This window comes from Pithys albifrons, chromosome 7 (genome assembly GCF_047495875.1).
Source record: "Pithys albifrons albifrons isolate INPA30051 chromosome 7, PitAlb_v1, whole genome shotgun sequence".
NCBI lineage: Eukaryota > Metazoa > Chordata > Aves > Passeriformes > Thamnophilidae > Pithys > Pithys albifrons.
Genome location: NC_092464.1, coordinates 21,037,524 through 21,049,986, shown reverse-complemented (window position 1 = coordinate 21,049,986; position 12,463 = coordinate 21,037,524). Strand labels below are relative to the sequence as shown.

General features: G+C 37.0%; 1 protein-coding gene across 2 annotated transcripts in view; it reads left to right on the top strand.

Moving 5' to 3' along the window:
* LOC139674094 (macrophage mannose receptor 1-like) overlaps positions 1 to 12,463 on the top strand; it is a 33,026-nt gene that overhangs the window by 2,578 nt on the left and 17,985 nt on the right. The window contains exons 3-12 of one of the 2 annotated variants that reach the window (XM_071560242.1): positions 172 to 333; positions 1,264 to 1,377; positions 2,473 to 2,619; positions 3,817 to 3,999; positions 4,872 to 5,026; positions 6,211 to 6,324; positions 7,183 to 7,298; positions 8,246 to 8,370; positions 9,853 to 10,046; positions 11,363 to 11,490. In XM_071560242.1, coding sequence (XP_071416343.1) covers positions 172 to 333; positions 1,264 to 1,377; positions 2,473 to 2,619; positions 3,817 to 3,999; positions 4,872 to 5,026; positions 6,211 to 6,324; positions 7,183 to 7,298; positions 8,246 to 8,370; positions 9,853 to 10,046; positions 11,363 to 11,490 — 1,438 coding nt within the window. Of the gene's footprint in view, positions 1 to 171; positions 334 to 1,263; positions 1,378 to 2,472; positions 2,620 to 3,816; positions 4,000 to 4,871; positions 5,027 to 6,210; positions 6,325 to 7,182; positions 7,299 to 8,221; positions 8,371 to 9,852; positions 10,047 to 11,362; positions 11,491 to 12,463 lie in introns of both variants that reach the window. The other variant, XM_071560241.1, reaches the window with a different exon arrangement.

Below are 12,463 nucleotides of genomic sequence, written 5' to 3'. Positions count from 1 at the left end.
AAATTAAACATCTTTAAAAAATTGATGCCAAGATTGATTTAATTTTTTTCTGATGCTGGCAGTTAACTGTACATGTCTTTAGACATTTTGCATCATTACACATTTCATTTGCTTTCAGTTGGTGCAATGTAAATCCACTAGACCAGTGCTCTATGTCACCTCTTCTTCCAGATGACACAGAGAGATTTTGGACAGAAGATGTTTCAACTGGCATTCGTTATCAGATAAACTCAGAATCAGCTCTAACATGGCACCAAGCAAGAAAAAGCTGTCAACAGCAAAATGCAGAACTACTAAGCATCACAGGGACTCAAGAGCAAGTGTATATCAGAGGTAAAAAGACAGAGAGCAAGACCATAAAATATGCTGTGATGAAGTTGACTACCTGTCAGCTGTCTTAGGGAAGACAGGGTGTCATGGGTGGTTCAGCAGTCACCAAAAGGGGGCATGATCTGAGCTGCCCTTCAACTAATGGTGTTTTTTTATGAAAGTTTGATCACAAACCTCTATGGAGGGGTGGGAGGTGGGATGGGGAGTGGAGAAAGGCCCCATCCCAGCTTTGTTCTCTAGATGGGAGATACTGCAGTTTCTGCAATCTGCCCCAGTGGAGGGTTTCCTCTGTTCACCCCTGTGCAAGGACACTCACCCTTAAACAGGGCTATGGACTGCTCCTCAAATATACCTTTTCCCCCTGTGTTTCAAGGAGTATTAATCTTTTCAGAAGAATATATGATGATGATTAGATTGGTCCTAGTATAGGTACTTTTGCATAATTAAATTCCGTATACCTCCAGTGGATTTCAGATACAGGTAACATGGTATTCATTTGGTTATCAATAGCATAAAGGAGGTTTAGAAAATACTCAAACAGAAAAATCTGGAAGCAATTGATTGGCACACTGTTGTTGTCTTTTAGTACAATTGTCATTGTACAATTTAGTACAATACTCTAATGAAAATCACATGTTTTTTACATCTCTTTTGAAAGAAAGTGAAAGAAATAAACTCTTATTTAAAAAAGTGAAATACAATGTTAATTTGCCCTTTTACCCATTGAGATCTCTACTAACTCAATACAGATTCATTTACATATTTTACTTTTTGTTATCTGTGCATCTCAGTAATGCAGAAAGTGCTGGTTTGGGGCTCGTTTAAACTAAGAAATATGAATTTCTTGCTTTTGATTTAATTTGTTTTCTCTGAACTTACTCAAAATGAGAATAGGGACATAAAATGAAGGTTTATTTTCATTTTCTAATTTAGAGCTAACTAAAAAGTTTGGTTTTGCGTTCTGGATTGGATTGAACACTTTGAATTTCAACAGTGGATGGCAATGGGCCGGGGGCAGCCCTTTCAGATATTTAAACTGGGCTCCAGGTAAGAACTGTATCTATTTTGTGATCTTTAAATGGATTCTGCTAAGACATCAACAAATAAAAATTGCCTTAGCTATCTTTATTTCAGGAAAGTCCATTCTGAATTACAACAGCTGATTTACAACAACACTATTTAAAGAATTACACTTTCAAATTGCAAAGTTTTCAGTGGATATCAGCTACAGTATATTATTCTATTTCCTTATCTAAACAGAGAGCTTGTTTATGAAATAAGAGTGTCATTTGGAGTGATGCATAACCTTACACATCAAAGATCAGAATTTTCCATAACATGTTACCCAAAAGTACGGATATAAATTAAATCTTCCAAAGGTAGCAAAATATTTAGAAAATAATGGCAGTATGTTTTATGGAGAAATTCTAAATACTATTGAGAGGCTTATGAGTCAGCTCATAATTCCTAAACAGTGTGGGCAAAATTGCACTGGGCCACCTTGAGGAAGGGAGACGGGCTGGGTTTGTGATGCTCCTCATACAGAGAGAGTTCTTCTCTTTGCTTGTGGGTTTTTTTGGTCCTGTGTTTTCTTTAAGCCATGTATATTCCAAGCCATCTCCTGGTTTGGAAAAGTTACAAGGTCATAAAGGTATAATTAAGCTCTCTTCTAAGTTTTCAAATATTCTGTATAAGGAAACCTACTTTACTGTTTGCAGAGGTTTTGACACACTGCAACAAAAGTGAGAAAAGTTATTACATATTAAAATTAGAAGTGTGAAACTCTTGAGATATACTGAAAGGACAATATAACATAAAACTCAATATTTCTAAAGTTTGGCAGTTTTTGACACAGGGTAAAGGTCCAGTTTCAGCTGTTCTTCCTGTGAGCACCAGTATATCAGGAAAAGAATTAGAAATTTCCCAGTACTATCCTGGCAAAAAGCCAATGGATGGTCATTATTTCATTCTCAATGCAAAGACTAAAAGTAGCATCCTATAAAGTACAAAGTAGTTACTCAGTAGGGGAGGGCTTCATCGTAATAAGAAGTCAGAAAAAGCTGATGTTTCTACTGATAATATGATGTTCCTGTTAATATTTATTTTTTTGCTGTGAGATTCCATTTTCTCTCTTACTCAAAGGAAGTCCTTTCCTACTCCCTGGGAAAATTTGTGCAGTGTTGAACCCCCAAAAGAATGCTAAATGGGAAAACCAAGCATGTAACCAGAGACTAGGCTACATTTGTAAAAAGGATATCTTCAGTTCAAAGCCTGATATTACTTCCAAAGGTAGGTTAGTAAAATAAAAAGAAAGGTTTTTCTGTTATTTCTGGAAAGAGCAACTTGTAAAGATCAGCAAAATTAAAAGATATGCAACAATATTTTTCAATCAAGATGTTAGAAACCTTTGGAAAATACAATTTTACATAACACACAGACTTTTATATACTGCCTTTGTCCTTTCGTTGTGTATTAAACATTCATAGGAGAATATTATTGTTTTGTTCCTTTGATCTTGTTCAATCATTCAATATTGCAAGACAGTTAGAAGCTGTCATGGTAACCAATGCCAAAAGGCAAATTTGCATAAATACAGCTGAAATGTTATTCTCATTTGCTCCAAATGACTAATTGCAGTTACTCATATAATTGCATCCCGTGATGTCAACAGTATGCAATACATTGGGTTCATACAAGCAGAGCAGGAGCAGCAACAACATTGACACAGACCTTCTTGCATCCATGAGCCAACACAACACAACAGCATGGCTATGAACATGCCCCACGCAGGAGGGATCTACTGGAGGCTGTCATCTGACAGTGCTATAAAAAACTACTTTTAAAGAACAAATTATATTAAATAAAGTAGAAAAATTATTTCAGAGAATCTTTATTGCAGTATTAGCCTTAAAAAGAAATGCAGGATTCTATTTTTAAAGTAAGCATAAGGTAAGTTTTTAGGACTCTAAATAATAAAAAAGGCACTGAGTTAATATGCAAAGTACCAGGTCTCCACTAATTTGTAAGGTTTACTTACCTGTAGTTACCAAAAAACTGCTTCATGCTTTTCCATATCTGATGAATATGTGTATTTGGAAGAAACCACTGAACAGCAGGCAGAGCCCAATGTCAGCCATCACAGGCAGCACAGAAACCAGAACAGGGACCCAAGGGCTCTGAGGGACAAAGGCAGAGGCTGATGTCTGCTTTTGTCTCTCTTTCCAGAGTAATATTTCACATTGCATTGCCTGCATAATGTGAGCATTTTTCAATGGTTCTTTTTTTACGGCGACATTATTCTATTTGCATATTTAGCATACTATGCTTTAATTATATTTGGTTTTTTTCATTTTAATGTATTTTGTATTGCCAACTACAGCTTTATGTTTATTCATATAGTCCCAATTTCGAAAAGAGTACTCAAGGGACCTCTTTCTAGTGTCCTCTATTTTCCTCTTGTTCTGAAAAATTGTTTTCTGATTTTAGAGGAATTGAGGCCTGCTGTGTGCACAGATGGTTGGTGGCCATACGCAGGTCACTGCTACAGCATTCAGAGGGAACCCAAAACATGGAAAGATGCTCTGAGTTCATGTAAGAAGCAAGATGGAGATTTGGCAAGTGTTCACAACATTGCTGAATACAGCTTTCTAGTGTCCCAGCTTGGTTACCGTGAGTATATATGTAGGTCTATAGTGGGATTGTCCCATGTTTAACATAAAAGCTGAACTTCTTATTAAATATTAATGACTTTTCTCAACTATCACAAGTGAAAGGCTGAATCTAACTTATTATGCTCTTTTATGTTGTTGCTGTTGCATAAACATAGAAGCGTATTTATGTTTATCAAGAAATAATCTACCCTGTAAAACTTTATAAAAGAAGAAAACAACAACAACAAAAGATATTCCTTCCAGAGACACATGAAGATCTCTAAAGATTGCATTTTTGGCCCCTATATTCTACATTCAGTGGCTTCAGAACTGAGCTCCAAACTTCTTGCTGAGATTAAAACCTCTTTCTGAGACTAATCTCTTGCTATATATCATTCCATAAAAACAATACCTGTTCACTTCTGATATTCTTGGATCTGTAGTAAACAATCCTGACACTTGCTGCAGATGCTGACCTTGGTGAACACACCTGATGTGTCAATAAAATGCTTCCCCATTAAGGACATGTACTGACAGGTGTCTTCATGGGTTGGACTTTGTATGATCTCATGAGAGGTGGAACACTTACAGCCACTCACTGTTTCCATGCTTGCAACCATTTTGTTCTGAATGACAGAAAGTTTGCAAAACTCTTCTGCCAGCTGTAAAGAACCTTATGTTTATCAAACTCAATATTTCTGAATGGCACCTGAAGCTGTTTCACAAAATAGCTCTTACACAGATCTGAGAGGGAAACAGCATTTTTATTAAAGTGCAAAGACCACCTGTTGTGTATCACATCCCAAATTTATCAGTACCTGCTTGTTCTGCATGTGAAAACATTCACTGCACAGTGGACAGTAAGCAAACCTATTTCTTGTCATGCTTCAGAGCCAACAGAAGAGCTATGGCTGGGTTTGAATGACCTGAAGGCTCACTTCTATTTTGAGTGGAGTGATGGGACTCCTGTGACATTCACCAAATGGCAACGCCAGCATCCCACCTACAGGAGTGGTCTGGAGGACTGCATTGTGATGAAGGGGCAGGTACATGCATGCAGTCATTTTATAGTAATGACAATTAATAACTACATCAGCATGAAATCACTCACATTTTATGCTTATTCCGGTATCATTTTTTTATTTTACCTTTAAATAGTTTTCCTTCAAAATTTGGCATGAACCAGAAAAGAGGTTCAGAGATCAGGAGAGATCAGAAAGAGAGAGGCAGCATTTTCCTAGTTCTGCTTTCTGAAATTCCTTATTTGGTGGAAAGTCTGATCCAAAAATTTTGCGTTAGAGTCTTACCCTTGGCTGCAGTCAAGAAAAAAATTTAAAGCTCTGGTAGAGGAATGGGGATGAACTAGTAATACCTTGTGAGGGTACCTTAGATGCTATTTGCATATCTCATATTCCAAATCCATAGACCATTATGTCCCTCAGTGTCATGTCATGGAGACATGGTATTGAGGCATGGAGACCTGGCATTAGGGCAGGTTTCTTGAGCTGCCACCCACTTGTCAAAGAGGTAATGTAAAATTTTATAGTATTTCTAACTCCTTGACTCAGAAACTTTATTTTTTTGCAAGACATGATTCCTTTATACATTTACATGCATGTGCATACAGTCACAAAAAGTGTCATGAGTTTTGAAATAAACAAATTGAAAATGCTGGTATGAAAGACATATGGTTATTGAAAGAACTGTTATACTATAGAATAGTATTAACGTTTTCCAGGACTAGGCATCAATGGAATTGATCCTAAATCAGATGTCATGGGGCAAAAAAGATTCTATTTCAATTTTATTTTTTAAATATTTTTTTAAAGTAGTCAGTCATATTCAGAGTCTTTGATGGGTAAAATAGTTAGATTTACTGGAGCCCTATGAGATGTGCATTGTTTCAGTTTTAACTGATACTTTTTTCCAGAAGTGTAATTAAATTATCCTGCTCTAAAAGCAGATCCATTAGCTCTAGATGAGGTGGATCTTTACAAACTCTCTCATTAAATAGTCATGATAGGAAGTAATGCTGAGATTTTAAAATGTTATTTATTTCCTTCTTTCCCTTCAAAACAGCATTAAATGGATCTTAAAACAATACTGACAGATGTGTTCATTTTTTTTAACAACTCTCCAGTTGGCCTTGTGAAGAAAGAGAAAAAGCATTAGCTATGTTTGTGAATGCTCTTTTTTTTTTTACATTTATTTCTTCTCCCTACTTTTCTAGGACGGATATTGGGCAACTGATGTTTGTGATAACCAACATGGCTACATCTGTAAAAAGAAACCTTCATCCCAATCCTCTGAAAAACAGACAATCGAAGACCCAGGCTGCCAGAAAGTAAATGCTCTCTCATAAATAATAACATTTGGAAAAATGTACAGGTGTTCATTTACTGGTTCTTGTTTCTTTTGGACACTGCGTTTGTATCTGCTAGAAAATCTACTCTTGAGAAAGCCTAGTCTTTTCCTGCTAGCAACTTACTGAAATACATGCATTTTTCATTTTTGTTTTGAAAATTCTTGAGAAGGTCAAGATTCATTTACATGTACATGCCTTCCTTTCCCTCCATTTCCAGATGAGCCACCCCGTGATTCAGAAAACCTTTAAATCTGTATTGATCAGCATAGATCACTCTAAAAGCATGAAGGAATAGGGGTGTTATACTGATATCCTCCTTTCCATCCTCCCTACCAACAAGCACTGTCTAGATTCTCTTGGCTTAGAAAATCTCCTCACCCTTTGCCTTTGGGGATGGCAGGGGCAGCTTTGGGAGGCTGTCCCTGTATGTGAATTAATTTCCATATTGCAGTAATTTTCTGTTTCATTCCTGCAGCTCTGGAATTGAGCTGCAGGTCCCCCTGAATGAATCACAGACTCAGTTTGCATAATGCCATCCTTACAGAACTCTGGAAAGCAAGAGCAAATAGCACAGACACAATTTTCTTTGAAAGTCATGTACACATAAAAGAGATGAAAACTAAGATCTTAAGGTCATCCCTTAAACAAAAGAAGGCATCCTGCAGGAGTGAATAGCAGCAAAAAATAGCTTTTATTAACAGTTTGGCCCAGTCTTACCTTGGTTTTAAGCTCAGCTACAACAAATTGAGCATTGCATATTTATACACAGAAGAGCAGAGCAATTTCTGTATTAAAGTCTCTTTCCACTGCACATTAAAAATCTTATTTTTGTCACAGGGTTGGAAAAGATATGGCTTTCACTGTTATTTGGTGGGTTCTGCACTTTTGACATTTTCAGAAGCAAGTAAGACATGTGAACAGAGCACAGCTTATCTAGCAACGGTGGAAAGCAGGTGGGAACATAAATTTTATAAAGATCAGTGCTTTTAATGGAGAAACTTGCAAAATTTGTCCATTTTTTGAACCTTCCAAGTGTATTATCAGTGATTTAAAAAAAAATTTCACAGTAGTAAACCAAATAAAGACTATCCATGCAGGAAAAAAAAACAGGCCAAACACTTCAATGTTTTAGGGTTTTCTACTTAATCTATTATAGCAGTTTTCAAATTTGGGGGATTCTTGAGTTAAACAGTTTTCTGTTACCTTTCAATTTATAATGAAAGAAACTTCTTGGTTTGGTGTGTGGGGGTTTGTTTTGGTTTGTTTTTTTTTTCTTCCTACTAATTGTCATTATGAAAGAAAAGCTTTAACAAAAATATTTTCCTAAACTACATTCTAAGTCAAATTCTGAACAAATGTTGGAAGTCTTCCCCAGGACTTGCCACCTCCTGCAGCCAGAATCTATGATCTCTAACCTACCCACATCACAGTCAGGCTTTGTAGGCTGCACAGTCTCTGAGGAACATGACTGCCTTCAGAAGTGATGGCTAGCAAAGCTGACAGCTTGGTCTTGTCTTGGTGGTCTGTTTGAGGCACCTCAAAGATTTGGCAAGACAATGGAAATAGTAGAATGCAACTAGAACCCCACATGAGCACTGATTTGTGGCATTTCAGGTGCCTTCAGCTGAAAGGAGAAAGTTGTCCCTCATGAAAATCTTGCGACTGCAGTTTAAAGCCTACTGAGTTTTTCCCTGAACTTGGCTGAGGAGCTGTTGTGTTGGGGTCATGTTGACATACCTCTGGTGGCATATCTCCTTGGCATACCTCTGTTGTCACATCTCTTTTGGCATACCTCTGTTGGCATACCTCTGTTTGTATCACTTAGATTAACATTAAAAGGTGACATGCTGTGAATTAACACTGTTTTCCACTGCAGAATGGAGCAAACCTTTCTGATTAGTCTGACAGGGCTAAGGTCTGAAAAATATTTCTGGATTGGTCTCTCTGACACAGAAGAACATGGGAGTTTCAGGTGGACCAGTGGTGAAACTCCTCACTTCACACACTGGAACACAGCAATGCCAGGTAAGCTCTGCATGGGCTCTACTCCTGTGACAGGACTGCAGCTGCAGCTCACATGGGTTTCTGTTTTCAATCCCTTGGAGTTAGAAATTAGAGTGGGCGCCATGTTTTGTGCCTGTAGCTGTAGGTGGCCATCACCATCAGACCTGTGTTTGACACCAGTGCAACAAGCACTCTCACAGCTGAGTGTCAGGTGTTGGTGTAAGTCAACCTCCTGCAAAGTTGTAGAGAAGATTTTTAATAGGTTAGACTAAAGGCAATACTGTTCAGGAGCTAACAAAGTTCACAGTCTCATTTTTTTCCACTTTTTTGAACACCAGTGTATTGGTTTGGCCTGGCTTCCTTGCTGAGGCCAAGCTGCCCCCCTTTCTTCTCGCTCTTTTAAGTGGGGGACAAAAAACCCAAAAGCAAAAACCAGAACCACCAAAAGCCCAAAAGAAGCCTGAAAGAAACTGAGTTATATCAGAATATATATATATTTTCAGATATTTACAATTATATATCTAATTTGTACATACAATAGGGAGCTCCTGAGGGGAAAAGAAAAAAGGGAGGGGGAAACAGGGACAAAAGAGGGACAAAACAGAACAGATAAGTATAGTCAAAACCCCAAGAACTAGCACAATATGGAACGAGCAAAATACAATCTTACCAACTTCCCTCAAGAGAAGGCCAGCACTCTCTGACCTTTTTCGTGGCAGATAACAGCAGTCACTGCAACAGGCCTCAGGCTCTGATAAGTAAGACCAATGCAGAGACTCGCTGCTCCCAAAACTCTCAAGAAGAAGAAAAAGAAAAAACTTCCTATCTCTCTCTTATTTATACTCCCTTGTTATGTAAAAAACCAGTGTGGAATACCTGGGAAATGGGCATTTCCTTAGTTACAGCTGGTTACTGAGGAAGGCCTGGATCAAAACTATCACAACCAGTTAACAACAACTCTTCAGATTTAGAAAAATTATTCTGGGCAGTTTTTTGAACCACAAGGTACATATTTGAGAAATGAACTACAAGCATCCAGCTGTTTTGCATTTCAGCAATACACATTAACATCTACATGGGAGCTCTTACCTTCACACCAGCTAGTTATGCCTTAAAACAAACCTGTTGTACTTCATACCAGTTTTCTTGAAATTGAATTACCAGGACATTGAGAACTCCAAAGTAATTGACAAATCATCTATTACATATGTAAATATAATCAAGAGCCATTTGCCCTGTGATTTCTCTGGAGTGGCAAGATAAGGAAGATTTGTTTTCTAAAGATGCAAATCTCTGATTTTGGCAAAGCTGTCTCTGAGACTCACTGGCCCATATATGGCCTCTGGCAGGAGATATTAAGAATAGTTTTATATCCAGGATGTTTTTTAATCTGCATAGTCTGCATCTTCCTTTCTGTAACTTTCTATGAATAAAAGCATAGGTCTCATTCCTTAGAAAGCAATTAAGACTTGGTTTTACTAATTTCTTTTCCATATCACAAAGGAAAAGAGCAAGGCTGTGTTGCCATGGGAACTGCAGCTGGATTATGGGATGTTGTTAGCTGTGAGAAGACATCAAATTATCTTTGCAAACAGCGGTCGGTGGGAGTGCCATCTCCTGCTCCTCCAGTACAGGTCCCTGTGGCCACCTGTGCCGAAGGCTGGGATGGAGCCTATCAGACAGATTCATGCTTCAAAGTAAGTGTGTGTCTACCTACACTATAAGCCTGAGCATGGGTCACCGTGACAGTGGGGCATTTTTGGGGAATGGTCTTCTCTTTGGTATTCAAGGGCAAAAAAAACCCCCAACCAACCAAACAAACCAACCAATGAAACAAATGAAAAGCAAATGAATAAAACCCATAAAAATATCCATCAAATATAGCAAAAGTCAAAAATGGAAAACGATGAACACAGAATGCTAGAAGGGCACTTTTCTTTATCTAAATGTCAAGTGAGAACCTCACCTAATTTATTTGCTTCCTGGAGTTTCGAACTTCGGCAAAAATACAGTATTGCATCTCAAGAGCTGGCCGTGTCACTTGCATAAAACAATGTTTCTAAGACAAAATATGCGCCTCTGCCAATCTTTTCCCACACAGCATACTATACTTTTAGTGATACTTTTAGATCCAGGTTTAGGTGGTGACTTTTCAGCAAGTAAAGCTTTTGAGCATTCTCTTGATCTAACTAAAAGTGACTTAAAAAGTCTGCTTTTTGCAAAGGAAAAAAAACAGGGAAAGAAAAGGCAAAATCAAGTAAAAGTAAATATGCAGCATTGCTCTTCTAGGTCTTTATGTAAGTATCCTCTCACTTTTTTCAGACTCTGTCTGTTGGGAGGCCAGAGTTGATTTTAGTCTTGTATTTACAGGAGTCTCAGCTTCTCTGCGACACCTAAGTATCATCACATTGGTTCTGCCAGTTGCCCAATTGGTGATTATCCTTTCCATAAGATGTCGAGCATTTAGTCCTGTTAAGCATGTCCTTAGTTCAAGAATGTTTATAGTTCACAGAAAAAAGCGGAGCTATTTGTGTGCTTGCGCCACCCTACAAAAACCTCTTTCTCAGAGAGCATCCACATTTTGTAAAATACCTTTCTGCATCCATCCTATCTTTTCTATTCCAAGGTACTGACTTTCCCTTCACTGTCCATTTCCCAAAAATCTCCTGCTTTCTACTGTGAAGTCCTAAGGCTAAAACTTTTCTATTTTATTTTGAACCTTGCAGTGGTCAGAGTTCCAATTAAGCTATAGATTATTTTTTCTCCTCTGTACATTCTGACACCTTTGTTCTCCTCAGATGCCTATATTATTCTTATCTTATTTTAAAATAGATGATGTTAAGAAAAAAATATTTACACTACACATTTCTAATATTTAATATAAAGGTTTTAACAGATATTATGTTGTCTTACTCAAGGACAGAGGGGTGCTAAAGTGGTACTGATTTTAATTACACATATTTTCTATGCTTTGTACGTTTAATAATTTGTTTTTACTTTTTGTTCTTAACAGTTTTTTGTGAGAGAGGGAAACCAAAAGAAGTCTTGGTTTGAGGCTGAAGAATTCTGTAGAGAAATAGGTGGAAATCTGGTCACAATCAATACAAGAGAAGATCAAATTTTATTATGGCAATTAGCATCGTGAGTACTTGCATAAACATTTTTTCATGTTCGTGTTATGTTAAATAAAAATTCCTTAAAATATATCTGTAACTAAGCAAATTCCAATGGGGAATTTTCATCTGGAAATAACATCCTGAAACTTTGCTTTCCTTAAAAGAATAAAAAATAAAACCGCTTGTCTATTTCAAAGAGGCTTTGGTATTTTTGCAATTTTTGTCACAGGTTTTTATCAAGGCTGGTGTCCAGATCTAATCAACCTTTTACAAAAAGATAAAATAAAATGTTCAGCTCTGTGGCATTTTGTAATTGGCTACAATATATACTTTAAGCATCACACCCCCCCTTGAACTACTGCGTAATGTAAACCAAAATGCAAGGACTTAATGAGGAATTTTTCTGACTATAAACCAAAGACTTCTGAAAGCAAACAGTGACTGATTTTAATTCATTTTTGCTAACACCGTAGATGCCATATCTTGCTCATGATGTAGAAGTTATGACACTATTTTCCCCCCAAATTAGAACACTACTATGATTGTATTCCATAAGGCCAAGTCACACAATTTACAGCTATTTAACCAAAACTCTTTGACATAGTGGTGAATCTAGGTTTACTTTCCCAAACAGATTAGAAATTGTCATATTGAGAAGTTTTTGTGATCTCACCTTTCTTCATTATAATGTATTTCAGTATTGTGAGAAGCTAAGCATGGTTTTGTTAAGTCTTTTTGTTTTAGAGTATGAAATTTTTGCAGAGGGAAACTTTTGTGTTATGCTGTGAATGAAATAGGACTGTATTCTATTTGGTTCATAAGTATGACAAGATAAATAGTGTGAACTATTAAATAATCTAGTTAGGAAGTGGTAAGAAGCAAATCAAAGTAGTTGAAAAGCAATTTTCACTATTTTTTATTAGTTAATTTATATTATAACTCTCTATTGATGTTTTACTTTTGCTAAAGCCTCTGTCTTTGAACTTTGACTACAGCCA